Source organism: Xenopus laevis, chromosome 2L, assembly GCF_017654675.1.
Source record: "Xenopus laevis strain J_2021 chromosome 2L, Xenopus_laevis_v10.1, whole genome shotgun sequence".
NCBI lineage: Eukaryota > Metazoa > Chordata > Amphibia > Anura > Pipidae > Xenopus > Xenopus laevis.
Window position 1 is genome coordinate 114,585,152 of NC_054373.1, and position 14,185 is coordinate 114,599,336.

General features: G+C 38.9%; 1 protein-coding gene across 1 annotated transcript; it reads left to right on the forward strand.

The window, feature by feature from the left end:
* Positions 1 to 4,264: 4,264 nt before the first annotated feature.
* pdcl3.L (phosducin like 3 L homeolog) lies at positions 4,265 to 11,858 on the forward strand. The gene is given in 7 exon segments (NM_001093160.1): positions 4,265 to 4,318; positions 4,411 to 4,454; positions 5,951 to 6,071; positions 6,815 to 6,905; positions 8,787 to 8,930; positions 9,690 to 9,898; positions 10,537 to 11,858. Coding segments are annotated over 6 exon segments (714 nt in total). The 5' UTR covers positions 4,265 to 4,318; positions 4,411 to 4,448; the 3' UTR covers positions 10,680 to 11,858.
* The last annotated feature ends 2,327 nt before the right edge of the window (positions 11,859 to 14,185 follow it).

A 14,185-nucleotide genomic window follows, 5' to 3' on the forward strand; every position in this document is an offset into this window, starting at 1 on the left:
AACCAGGACAACTGTAATCATACTTCTCCTGTGAACCAGCTCTAAGCATAACTGATTCCCCACCTAAATCTTCTTTTTACCTATTTTTCATGTACACATGTAAACTAGATATAATAAAAGCATACAGTGATCTTTGACCATCAGTAAAAACTTTTGACAGTAAATCGATCCAGCTGAATAGAGCTAGAAACACAACACTGTTAGAACAAAGCAATTTAAAGAAAGAATGTGTAGAGAACAACTGCTAATGAAATCCTAAAGGTGCTGTTGTTATTAAAAATGTCATCTATCATTGTATCGGCAACTAACTTAGCTTTCTTGAAGAGTCAGAACACCATTAATTTTCAAATAATTACACTCTGTGGAAATCCAGTCAAAATGTTTCCACTTAAACCTGTGCAGTCATATGATATTAGGCTCCTAGATCATGTGGAATACAGCAAAACAATCCAATTTGTCCAAGTTGTTAGAACACCAAAAAAAGTTTTAAGCTGCTTAAATGAAGACACATACAGCCTCATTTATGAGTGCAATAGTAAGTGCCATGCAATAAGTTGATGCAAAATTGCTCACACACATTAATGATATTAATGAAAAGGCACTTGTGTCACAGCACCTGACCAATCCACTCAGATGAATAACAATGTGCTACTTCATGCAAGTGAACTCTGGAACCACCAGCCTGAAAATGGCTGTAGTTCCAGGATTCCAATAGCACATTGTTAGCCACCCCCTTCCCCCAGTGAATAGAGTCCCTAGGTTTGTCTCATGGGTTGGTGCTTTACTAAGCACAAAATCACAATGGCCTGGGAAAGCATGAGGGGGATGACATTGATTGGCCTCCTCAGGTCAAGAGAGGGTTCTGAAATGCCTCTGATTTCCAGACATCATTAGACTATGACTTGTGCATGTCCAGTACTGTCCGATATGGGGACTTAACACTACTGCAAAATTGTGATGTGGAGGTCAGGAAAACGTCAACCTGCACCCAAAACGAACCCGCAAAACCTTAACTCACGCCTGGCCCTAACCTGCATTGTCAGACCCATTGTAGGACCCACACCCGACCCATACCCTCATCGTACAGCTCTGTACGCTACTTCTGTGCCCCCCTCTTGTTCCAACAGAGACTCTTTGGGAGCAGTGGAGAAGTGTACTTTCCCAGTGACCGGCGTCCAACCTTAGCCAATTTTCCACCCAACTGGGGGTCACCGTGGGTTTCAGGTCAACCCACACATAACTATGGCGCAAATCTAAATCCTACTGAAGGACAGTGGGAAAAAGCAAAGAAATATAGTGGTGCTGTAATTGAAACTTCTTCAGTTGGTGAGTTACAAGAAAGTGCACTTAGCTTGTTACTAAGAAAAATAAAAATTTTATACAATATATATTTCTTTTTTTCCTGTGGTGGATTTAACCACCTATCTACCGTATAGCCCAGATACTCAGGTGCCAGCATTGAACACTACTTTTCTAGCTTCCATTCTGTTCTATGGGGATCACAAAGGGTTTAAATACAAGAGCTTGTTCTTTGCTTCTGGTTTAAAAGAATAGACTTTGGTCAGACTTGCCTGTACAATTCTGGAGAAATTCCACTTGGGAGACTTAAGGGGTTATTTGTGATGTAGAAAGCAGGGTGCAAAGTGCTAAAAAAACGGGCTATCCAATGTTTTTGTAAAAATCTCCATGTGCCATTAAGCCTCAAATATGTGTGAGAATCAATATGAAAATCCTTTCCTCCAACACTATTGTGAGGGTCCACCTGTGAGAGACTTGAATGTAAGCCAGGGGATGTGTCCAAATTTAGCGTTTCATCTGACAGCTAAGAGGAGGTTGAAGAGTTATCAGAGCAATCTAGTGTACCAGCAAATGTGACAGCTGCTACGGTGCTTGACAAGATAGGAAACAGCTTGGAACAGGAATATTGTAAGTCAGCTGGGCATTAGGGTTGCCTTCAGGGCAATAAACAGCACAAATATATTTTTTTCAGCAGCAAAATATTATTCACAGTATGGACCTTAAAGTAAATGTAAAAAAGCAAAATAATGAATAGTCCAAAACTGCATAAATCACTGCAATAATACTGTTAAGGTCCCTGACTTCCAGAGTCGCCTGAGAACTTCACACGCACAAGGAAAGATTAAGGAAAAGTTAGGGAGCCCTATTTTGCCCTGGAATGACACACCATGTGTATATTAGCAGGTCCCATTAGTAAATGGGTAAAAAGTTAATTTGTCCAGTAGCCACCAAGACAGTAGGCACACCATCTTCCCTTTAATTTGCAATGAAATTAAATAAATAATCAAAGAATTTCTGTGCAGAATGATGCTGTAATGATTAGCACAGCTGCCTTGATAAAGTGCAACTAGGCTTGAAACATATACAGATTAATAAAAGTAATTACAGAACTGCTTGTCTGGGGCCTGGTTAACACTTTCATATATTTAACCTTGCAGCTATGAGTTCCTGGGTTCAATTATAGCCAAGGCACTGCAAGGAGTTAAAGTTCTGCTTGCGAATCCAGGATTCGGATCTGGATTTGGCCAGGAATTGTCCTTTTTCAGCAGGATTTGGATTCGGCTATCTGAACTGAATCCAAATCCTAATTTCAATGTGCAAATGAGGGACGGGGAGGAAAATCTTGTGACTTTTTGTCACAGAACAAGGAAGTAAAAAATGTTTCCCCCTTCCCACCCCTAATTTGCATATGCAAATTAGGATTCAGATTCGGTTCGGTATTTGGTCTAATCTTTCGCGAAGGATTCGGGGGATAGGCCGAATCCAAAATAGTGGATTTGGTGCATCCCTAATTTTTAGTAGAGATGTCCTTGTGGCGCCTTATACAAAGGTGGGTTATGAGGTTCTGCTTGCCTGTTACCCAGCACTGTACACAAGTTAAGGAGAGCTGTGGGTGCTTTCTCTTACTGGTGTAGGGTGACATCTTGGGGAAAGAGCAATAATGTCACAGGGCAAAGAGTGGGCAGAACAGAGGCAGATCAAGTGGAGGGGAGTCCAGTGTTTTCCCTAGGCCATTTTAGTTGGGCGCATTGCCAGGCTGCTTTCCCCTGTTCCGCCTTGACATCATGCAGTAGAAGTGAACTTTTAATATAGAAACCTGTAGTCTTCAACAAATGCAGCACACAGTAACGGACATTTATTTAGAAAAAAAACTATTATTTTGGAGCCGGTTGGGGAGGTTGGGGAGTATTTATTTATTATTTTTCTCCCCACCTGGTCAATTGTTTTTCTATGTTGAATTTTGTTTTCTGGGGAGAACACAATGTAGGGCTAGTTAAAGGCAAGTTATTGTGATAGAAAGGCAGGAAAGTTAGAGGAATTTACACATTTAGTGGTGGCACAATTACTGGTAGTTCAAAGCACAATACTGGGGTATTTAGGGTACAATGCTGCTCTAGAAATTCATAGCTGAACGGCTGATATTTCAAGTTGATGTTTCAAGTTGCCCGTAACCTTGTTATGAGTCCAGGGTCGGGCTGGGGGGCCCAGGGCCCACCTGGATTAATGTCCAGGGCCCCCTCCGACCCCCCTATATGACGCGCCGCTCGGGCTCCTAAATCAATAGGTGCCGTGCGCATGCGCAGATGGCGCTGCGCGGCACCTGAAAAAACTTTGTTTTTTCCCCAAATTTGATTGGGAGAGGGGACTGGCCCGGTGGGGCAGATCGGGGCCCACTGGGTTTTTTCCCGGTGTCCCCTGGCCCAGTCCGATACTGTATGAGCCAAGGCCGGTAGGGTTGCCACCTGGCTGGTATTTTACCGGCAGGTCCATTAAAAATGATGCCTGATGCAAATGTTATTAATATGAAAAAACGGCAAGAATTTAGGAAGGCCGATATTTTTTTCCAGAAAAAGTGGCAATAACACGCCCCTTATTGTAAAAAGAGGCACTGACTCAAGGGGTAGGGTTGTCCCACCTTCAAAGTGGGGGGGGGATGTAGCAAAATCCAAAAGTGCCTATTTTACAATAAGGGGCGTATTATACAGTACTGCATTGTAAATATACAATAGTACAACTCGGTAACCTACATAGGCAATTTTTCTGATTTGCCAGCTCTTCCTAATCTGAGATTATAAAATACAGACACATTTTTTGATGTGTAAAAAAATCACACGGCTCCCTAATAACAAGCCCATCCCCTGAACAGCTGCACAAGTCACACACACTGTATATACACTGTCAGACTGTGAGCAAGCTACTTCCTTATAAGGACAGGCATTGGAACAGGAAGCACTAGCTGAGACACAATTACTTCCCCCGGCCTGTTGGATAGCTAGCAGCGCGTGTCTGTAAGAGACTGGTAAGGAACAAGGAGCCGTGGCTTTTATACTGGCAGGAATGTTATAGGAACCTTCTCCTGAACGTGTGTCTTATTGTTGTTTCTTTGTGCAGAGAATCGCGTATAGTCCGTGTGCCCAGGAAGCGGCGGGATGCAGGTGAGAGAAATAATAAGTCTCAGCGTGTAGGTATGAGACAGAGCTCCCGGGTAAGGGCGGAAGCCCAGGAAGTGCCATTTGGCCCCGAGGAGGGGCCGCTAAAGCCAAAAAAAGGGGTTGAAAATAGATGTAGAAGTAGTTGTCTGCTTCACAGTATCACACTATCACACTGTGACTGACAGAAACAAAGAGATGTTTCCTTTAACAGAACAGAAGATTATGGGTCTAAGTGTGACTGCAGTTTAGATCAGCAGTGCTATATATATATATATATTATTATTATATATAGTATAATCGCCCCTCTCAGTGCAGTGGTCAGGCAATTAGACCGTATGCACAACTATATTATTCTGTATATGGCTTTCATGTTTAAAAAAAAAATGATTTGGGAAGCAGTTATCCTTTGTCCTTTAAACTGCAGAAGCATCTTCATGTCCCATGGACATATGTCCTCCAGGTAGATGGATTTATTGCTGATTCAGCAATGTGTTAGGCACACAACTAATAGAATCATTAGACGTGTACCCTGGCTGGGACTTCTCTTCACCAAAGTAACCACGCCAGCCCAGGGTACATTCTGTGTAAGCACTATCTTGCCATGTTTCATGAAGCTCCTAGGGGTTCTGCAGAACTAGCACACACTGTAGAGTGAAGTTGGATTCTTTATTATACTGTGCATGCTCATGCAACCCCCTGATAATTCATCAAATTATGAATTAAATTAATCTCAGCAGTGTGACAAAGCTTCTTTTTTCCATAAAAAGAGTAGTACTGTCCTGGGACCAAAGGTTAGCGTTTATATTAACTGGGGCATGCCTAATAAATTGTCACCTATTGCATACCTCCCAAATGTCCCGTTTTCATAGGGACAGTCCCTCTTTTGACAGCTCAACCCACAGTCCCTTGTTTGTACTGAAAAGTCCAGATTTTCTCTGCACTGAACAACCAGAAAAAGAAACAATGTTTCTAACTTCATTAACAATTTTGAGATAAGCAAATAAGTAATTGTAACAATATAAGATAACAGGTCCCTTGGGAGAAGTTAGACTCACAGCTTAAAGGGCAATTCACCTTCATTAGCAAAACTGTAATAACTGAAAAAAAACACAGAAATATGTTCAAACTTTCATAACCTGAAAATGAACATGGTAATTAGGGAGTGTGACCACAAAAATGGGTGTGGTCACAAAAAATTTGCAACATCTTTTTTGTCCCTCTTTTTGTTTCCAAAATGTTGGGAGGTATGACCTATTGTCCCCAGTGAATATGAATTTCCTTGCCTTTCTTAGTCTGTTTTCAAGTCCTGCCACAAAAGAAAATATACTCCTTGGATTAGTGTCCACTACGTGGAAGGCAGTGCACACTGAATAGAACCGTATTTAACATTTTAAGTAATGCTTAAGGGAAGGACAGTATTACTAATACATCTGTTAATGTTATAACCCTTTTATACAGGTTATTGTTTCACTTTTTAAATTGGCACATTCTTGGTTTAGGATCCAAACGCAGACACAGAGTGGAATGATATTCTGCGTAGAAAAGGTATCCTTCCTCCAAAGGAAAAGCCACAGGATGAAGAGGAGGAGGAAGCAGAGATTCTTAAGCTACAATCTGTTGGTACGTCATAGGGTACTAATATGGCATCCCGTGTATTCATTATGTTTTTTTGCGGTTTGGTTTATGTAATAAAAGACACTAACCTGCAATAGAATAGAGGCAAGCACAGCAACATTTCAATGGGGAATTATATTCCTTCCATTACAATATTTTATTGCAAGTTATACTGTGTAACACATAGCAACCAATAAGATGTTTGGTTTTAAAGAGATGACAAAAAATGCTACTTGCTGATTGGTTGCTATGAGTTACTTCCACCTGGGCAAACATTTAGGAAATTCAGCTCTTTATCGTTCTGGGCATGCGTGTAAATACTCTGGGAGAATTGATGATTATGTGCAATGTGTGTATGTCTGAACATGAGCCAAACAAGAGCTGTGACACTTTATTAGTGTCACAACATGATTACCTGCAGGAACTCCTTAATGGCGGGGGTAGCTTAGCACTCACTGGGGTTTTATTTTGTACTATTGTACTGTAACCTTGAAAATGTCAATAAAAATAATATTGATGTAAAAAAAACTTGTTTCCCCAGCCAGAGTACTTATTCTATTAGCCCACACTTCTCGTAGGGATGGCATTTTTTTTTTTTTACAATAGGTGCTCTTGAAATGTCCACCGATTGGATGTGACTGTTCTAGATGCTTGTTGTTGTAAGCTTTTTAAGAGGGATATAATTTATCTTTTAATAATTTTTAGTTCCAAGTTGATGTATAATATTTAACACTTCACTCACTTTATAGTGAAAACTTATGAAGACATGACTCTTGAGGAATTGGAAGACAATGAGGATGAATTCGGTGAAGAAGATGAAAGAGCAATAGAGTTGTACAGGTTCGTACATATGTAACCGTAGATTCCTGTATATGAGTACTAGAATAGGAAAGCATTAGCTATGCCACTGTAAAAGTGTTTTTTTCAAAAGTGTATTTGCAACTTGAGCGTTTAGTAGATTGAGCCACTTTATGGATAAATGACTAAAAAGCATTCTAATTTCATCAGCCTGGTGTTGTAAGTGACCGTGAAACATGAACCAAAAAAAATTACATATTTGGCATAAATTAAGATATCTAGTTCTTTAGTACAGGAGGCATAACAGGACCGGTACTGGATTTATTCTCCAGTGAGGGTGAGGCTATCCTTTACAGATATTGGAAAGCAAATGACTATCTTAGCCCACTTTTATGAAATGCAGCTTTGATTCTTAGTGTCCTTTTCAATAAACTGTCAGTGAATAAATAGTATGAATTGTATTACAGGTGTGGGATCCATTATGCGGAAACGAGTTATCCAGAAAGCTCCAAATTACAGTATTGCTGTCTGCCATAGACTCCATTTTAGCCAAATAAAAAAGATTTCCTTTTTCTCTATAGTAATAAAATTGTACCTTGTACTTGACCCCAACTAAGATATAAATAATCCTTATTGGAGGCAAGACAAGTCTTATTGGGTTTATTTAACCTAAGTTTTAGAGATTTATCATACCCCAAAGCTGCTAAAAATCTGAATTCAAAATACCCCATCTCAAACCTGTCCATGTCATGTATGTAGAAGTCAATGGCAGATGTCCTTGAAGTAGTTTCTTTACATCATGATCTGTGCTGGATAATCTGAAAAAGTTGGGGTTTTTGTCCGATAATCTGAAAAAGTTGAGTTTCTGCAGTGAAAATTCAATAAAATTGAGTTTTTGGAGCATCAATCGTACAATTTGAATTGACGGTCGACTTTGACGCAACATTTTTTTTCACTCCAATTTTTTTGAGAAAAATTATTGATAAATGAGCCATAAAAAAATAGACTAATTCAAGTCAAGTCCCTAAATGTAATACTGGATTTAGTGCAGCTTTAGTTCTATACAAAAAAATAATGTAAATAGTCTGACCTAGTCTTAACCATGCAGCCAAAATAAGTTGTGAGGGACTATTGTCCTACAGAAAGCTCCAGCCAAACTTCAGGGTTATTGTGGCACAATTATTATTATAGTTATTTAAAATTAACATTGATTTATAAAGAGCCAACATATTATTCAGACATGTGCAATAAATGGCTGTATACATCTAACATACTAAATTGCACACAAAAAGAACCAGTAACCAATATGAAAGTTAAAGAGGGCCCTGTCATAAAGAGTGTACATTCTAAAATATATTCTAATGTTTTTTAGAATGTCCCACCTTATTATGCTACCCTCGCATGCACCCTAGGCTGCCTGTTTGTTCGCAGCTCCCCCCCCATTCACAAACTGTCCACTCCTCCACTCACAAACTGTCCACTCCTCCACTCACAAACTGTCCACTCCTCCACTCACAAACTGTCCACTCCTCCACTCACAAACTGTCCTCTCCTCCACTCACAAACTGTCCTCTCCTCCACTCACAAACTGTCCTCTCCTCCACTCACAAATTGTCCGCTCCCCCACGCTGGGCTGGCAGGAGTTTGAATACCCCAGTCCCCAGTGTCTGATGTTTGGGTATTGTGACCTTCCCAGAAATTTTGGCCTGTGTATAGATATATCTAAAGAATCAAATTGCATAGTAGGATTTGGAATTCAGTAAAATGACAAAATGAAATCAAAATCAAAAGAATGAAGAGAGCCACTCCAAACTGTTGCTATTTTTTTATATGTCTCGGGACATGTTTGAGATTACACAAACCCTTTCGCAATCATTTTTCCATTTTACAATGTTTTCTTATGTTTTGATTGTTTCTCATTAGACAACAAAGAATGGCACAGTGGCAAGCAACCCAACTAAAGAATAAATTTGGAGAGGTATTGGAGATTTCAGGACAAGACTATGTCCAGGAAATTACAAAAGCTGGGAAAGATCTGTGGGTGATATTACATCTTTACAAACAAGGGTATGAGAGAAATTTTGTTTTAATATGCTCTAAATCCGATTTCAAATATATCCATATAGAACCTCTGCAAGTCTCTGTATTTGTTATATAAAGAGAATGTGTTTCCAACTCAAGCAATAACTGACTGTAGACATGCAAAGGCTATTTCTGACATTCATTTATGATCTCTGTTTCTTAGCAATAGTGATTAGTTTTGACTGCCGCCCACTGGAGGCCCTCCAGTAGTTAGAGGCAAGCGATTTTCATCTAAAAGTATGCCAGTGGTATAATCTTATTGTCCATGGAAAGGGACTTACGGTAGATCTGATCATAATCACAAAGTAGCTTTAAAGTAGGTGATTTTATGAAAATGGAATATCTTAAGGTGGCCATACACATAGAGATCAGCAGATCTCTCCCCGATATGCTCATCTTGAGGAGCTATTAAGCTAATAGCACACAGGTATTTTAGATTGCCACAGTGGTCTCGAGCCGAGCGTTGTGTGATCCTTTTAATAATTTTTTTAAGAAAGATGCCTCTGCACAGAACAACTTATTTTATTGGGGGAATTTATCAGCAGAATTAGAGAGTGCTGTAGTGCATTTTTTTCATGCATATTTAAGATGACCTGAAGCTTGAATTGCTGGGTTATTTTTATTATATATTTTGAGACCACAGGAGCTGTCTGTACACGCACCCTTATCAGGACAATTGTTTGCAGTGTTAATGCCTCGATTTGCTCAGTAAAACTTAATCTAAAAATCATGTTTGCCTTTTAGCATACCACTCTGTACTTTAATCAACAATCACTTAACTGTACTGGCGCGAAAGTTCAAAGATGTGAAATTCGTAAAATCAATTTCCACAACATGCATTCCCAACTATCCTGACAAGAACCTTCCCACTATCTTTGTATATCTTGATGGTGAAATACGGGCTCAGTTCATTGGACCTCTTGTGTTTGGTGGAATGAATCTAACACAGGATGGTAAGTAAACTGTTTCAGTTTTATTAAATTGGCAAAGAATACAATCTCATATAAATGTTCACTCCCATCTTCACTGTATGTTTTCACATATTGTAGATGAAGATGTGTACATTATATTATGTAATGGAAACTGGAAACACATCCATACTGATTTTACAGTCGGAAATTATTAGACAAATTGTTGTAATACCTATCATTTTAGCTTTGGTTTTATATTTCTAACTTAGCAGAAACATTCATTCATTCATTGCTTGCTCGCATGCAAATGTACATTCTTGACATTTTCTGTGATTTTTTTTGTCTTGAAAAAGTCTTTGCTATGAATTTTTGTGTCTCACATATTGTCCTTTAAAGTTACTATTAGCAGTAACTTCAGCTGCATAGCGTTAGAGAGATTATATATTTGTTGAAAAATATGTTCAAGAGTTAAGTAGCTATTCTTATGTGACTCCTTGCTAAAATGTAAGTCGTGTTAGGACCATACCATCTCCATTTACATTGTTTGTCTCACTGAATATTGCAATGGTAAATATATGCAAACAACCTGTTATTTCTATGTATTTAGTTTTTGTTTAGTGTGTGTGTGTTTTGTTGTTTGTGCTGTGATTTCACTAAATATTGTTTATCGTTCATTTTAGAGTTAGAATGGAAGATTGCCGAATCTGGAGCCATCAAGACAGACCTTGAGGAAAATCCAAGAAAGCAAATCCAGGACCAGCTCATGACCTCGATTCGTACCTCCATCCCTACAAAGAAAGACAGTGATTCAGAGGATGACTGAAGCACAGTTTATTTTTGTATTGGTCTTTTACAGTGTTCTGTCTAAAACTCCCAAAATACTGTGTTAATATTCAACGCTATAATGGTGGCAGACTTAAGTCTCTAAAAGGACATGATTTTCCCCAACCATAATTCTTACTTTTTACCACCATTTCACAGGCAAATAATTTAAACACTAGATGGGTAAGTTTAATGACCGAAAATTTGTTCAAAATATTTTTCCCTCTGTGTGTTTATAACATTTACAGATTCCGTACAGTAGTTACATAGATGACTGTACAAAGTGTTCAATAAATGTCATTGTTTGGCTGTGCAGCCATAATTTGACTGCAGGCTTTTAAATATCATCTAAATAATGGGGTTGCATTGGCTTTACTACCTTGACAACTATAACACTTGAAATATTTGAAGAATCTTAGGCTTAGCTTATAAAATTGTCAGAAACCATAAATGCAGCAACGTAGTGATATATAATGCTTTATAAATAGGGCATATAATATCCTGCAGATGTAATTTCTGTTTTGATGTTTTTGGGCAAGTAAAACACTGATATATATTTTTACAAGATCAAGAAATTACTGCATAGACCAGATCTATGGCTTCTAGAATATGATAAACTGTATGCTCAACAGTTAATCTAAGTTGCTTCCTAATGTCCTTCAGCCCAAAGCTTCAGATAAGGAGTACATGCTCTGTAGATGTAGCTGACACATTGGTCCCTGGAAGAATGAGCAATGGGCATTATGACTTTTCTTTGCATGTGTCCTTTTTGAGCGTCATTCTGAAGACAAAAGAAAGGAGTGCAAGGTGCTACAGAGCCATTTGTTTAATCTCTGCTCAAATAGGGGGTGAAGTACCTCACTATTGGATCAAAATAAGTGTTTGATGTATGGCCTCTAAACAAAGCAATTTTGTGCTCCTTAGAGCTCTTACAGTTACCCATAATAAATAAATATGTGACCCACTATGAGCCAGCTTCAGCTAATATTTGTTGAAACATAAATGTTCATTCTGTTATAAGGATACTGTCAACATATCATACTTAAAGGGGAACTCTGGCTTCCAAACCAAAATTTTATAAAAAGGCCCAAATAACACAGGAACTCCTAATATATATAATAATATTGCAGTTACCAGTTTCTTCAAAAAGTATGAATAAATGCAATTTTCTATGCTGAAATCCAGCTGGTGGACAGTTCTTTTCTTTCTACATCATTTGAAATCCTGGCAGGGAAGGAAGGACTAAAACACTGTTACAAATTGTAACAACTTCTCCACAGCTTACAGACAGCATGCAGGAACTACATAACCCACAATGCATTGCACTGTAATGTTCTGTTCCTTATTGAAATCACTTGTGCAGGAAATTGTGGGGTTTGGAGGATGCAGGAGGAGGACAGATGGCTACTGATACAAAGTAACAGTAGTCAGCCAGCTCAGCAAAGTAGTCAGACAGATCAGCAGGGGGCTAGGCTTAGGGAACTGTTCCAAACCATTAAAAAATCATGAAAAGTCCACATTTTTAATTGATGTATATTTCAAAGTTGCTTAAAATGATGTTTACTTTTCAAAAAGCTTATGTTATGTTTTTGTGGAGTTCCCCTTTAAAGGAGATCTTGCCTCCCCCTCCCACCACCTCCACAGAAATTAATTTTCTGGCAAAGTTGCTTGCTTAGGTGGCCCACAAAAGTGCTCAGAAGACTTGCATATACAGCATATATCCTTTGATTTGAGGTTCAGCAAGTTCTCTGTTAAGTGTCTATTGTATGTATTCAGAATCACATCAGATTTGTACATCCTGCCTACTATATGTTTGTTATATTTGTGTAAAAAAAAATCTGTTTACTTTTAAGAAAAATAAATTAACTGTTAATTTAAAGTTTCCACATAGGGAAATAAAGATAAAAAGAAAAAAAAGTATAAGGCCCCCCCGTCACATTTTAGATCATGTCTGTGTGTGTACCAGTATATTTCTTAGTGCAAGTGTGCCTTTTGATGAGGGGAAACATTGAAGCTACACTGAACAGACAGATAGCATTGACCACAAAATTGCACAATCCCTAAATTTCCATAATTTAATGGAACCCCAATGTCTAGACTTGCTCCCCTCCTCACAGAAATTAATCACATTTGTAGCTCTGGCAAGCTCTATTGTGCATAAAACTATGCTAGCAAAAACTCATATTATTGTCATTTGAAATGTATATGTATAACTTTATTTGTAAAGCGCTGTTAAGGTGCCGCAGCGCTGTACAGTGCATAAAAGTACAATATATATATATATATATATATATATATATATATATATATAATATATACATGGGGAAGACAATTCACATAATAAATATATACAGAATCATAGGACAAAGAAAAAAGTGCTATGTGGTAAGAGACATAGTGGGAAGGAGGTCCCTGCCCCATAGAGCTTACAGTCTAAGTGGATGGGAGGCTGACATACAAGTACAAATTGGAGATGAAAAAGTGCACAAGGTAAGGCATAGTCAGTAGGGACACAACTAGGCTAATGTTCTAGTGGTCCGAAAGGCAAGCTTGAAGAGATTAAGAGAGGATTCCTTACAGTGGAATTCAGGGATGGAATTCCAGAGGTAAGGAGCAGAAAGATAGAAAGGTTTGAGATGAGAGGTGGCTGTTGATGGTGTGACGAGAAGGTAACTGAAAAGAGCAGAGAAGACGACCAGGAAAGTATAGTGAGACGAGAAGAAATGTAGTGAGGAGCAGAGGAATGAAGGGCTTTGAATATTAGTAGAAGGGTTTTATATGCTATCCTTTACTTAACAGGCAGCTACGCTAAGGATTTTAGTTGGGGTTGAGCAGGTTCCCTTTTAGGAAAGAGCAGAAGGATCCTGGTAGCAGAGTTTAAGATTGATTGGAGGGGAGAGAGATGGAGTCAGGAAGACCAGTTAGGAGGAGATTGCAATAGTCTAAACGGGATAAGATAAGGGCATGGATTAATGTTTTGGCTGTTGTTTGTGAAAGAAATGGGCGTATCTTGGCTATATTGCGGAGGAAGAAACGACAGATTTTAGCATATTATTAATATGGTTAGAGAAGGAGAGGAACTGGTCAAAGATGACCCCTAAGCAGCGTGCTGAGTTAACCAGGTTAATAGTCATGCCATCAATAGTAATGGTGAAAGGAAGAGAAGGGCTCAGTTTGGGTGGAAAGACCATGTGCTCAGTCTTGGCCAAGTTGAGCTTGATTTGGCGTTCATCCAGGAAGAGATAGCTACTAAGCAGCCTGCGATCTGGGTTTGAATCTCAGAGGTTAGTGAGGGAGTGTCTAAATATATCTGAATGTATTTGGCAAGAGGTGATATGTAAGGCCATGGTCTCCTAAAGAGAGAGTATACAAGGAAAACAACAGAGGACCAAGTACAGAACCCTGAGGCACCCCCACATTAAGATGAACAGGAGGAGAGGATTTGTTTGCAAAAGTAACAGAGAAGGAGCAGTCAGAAAGGTAGGAAGAGAACCAGGATGCAGCTTG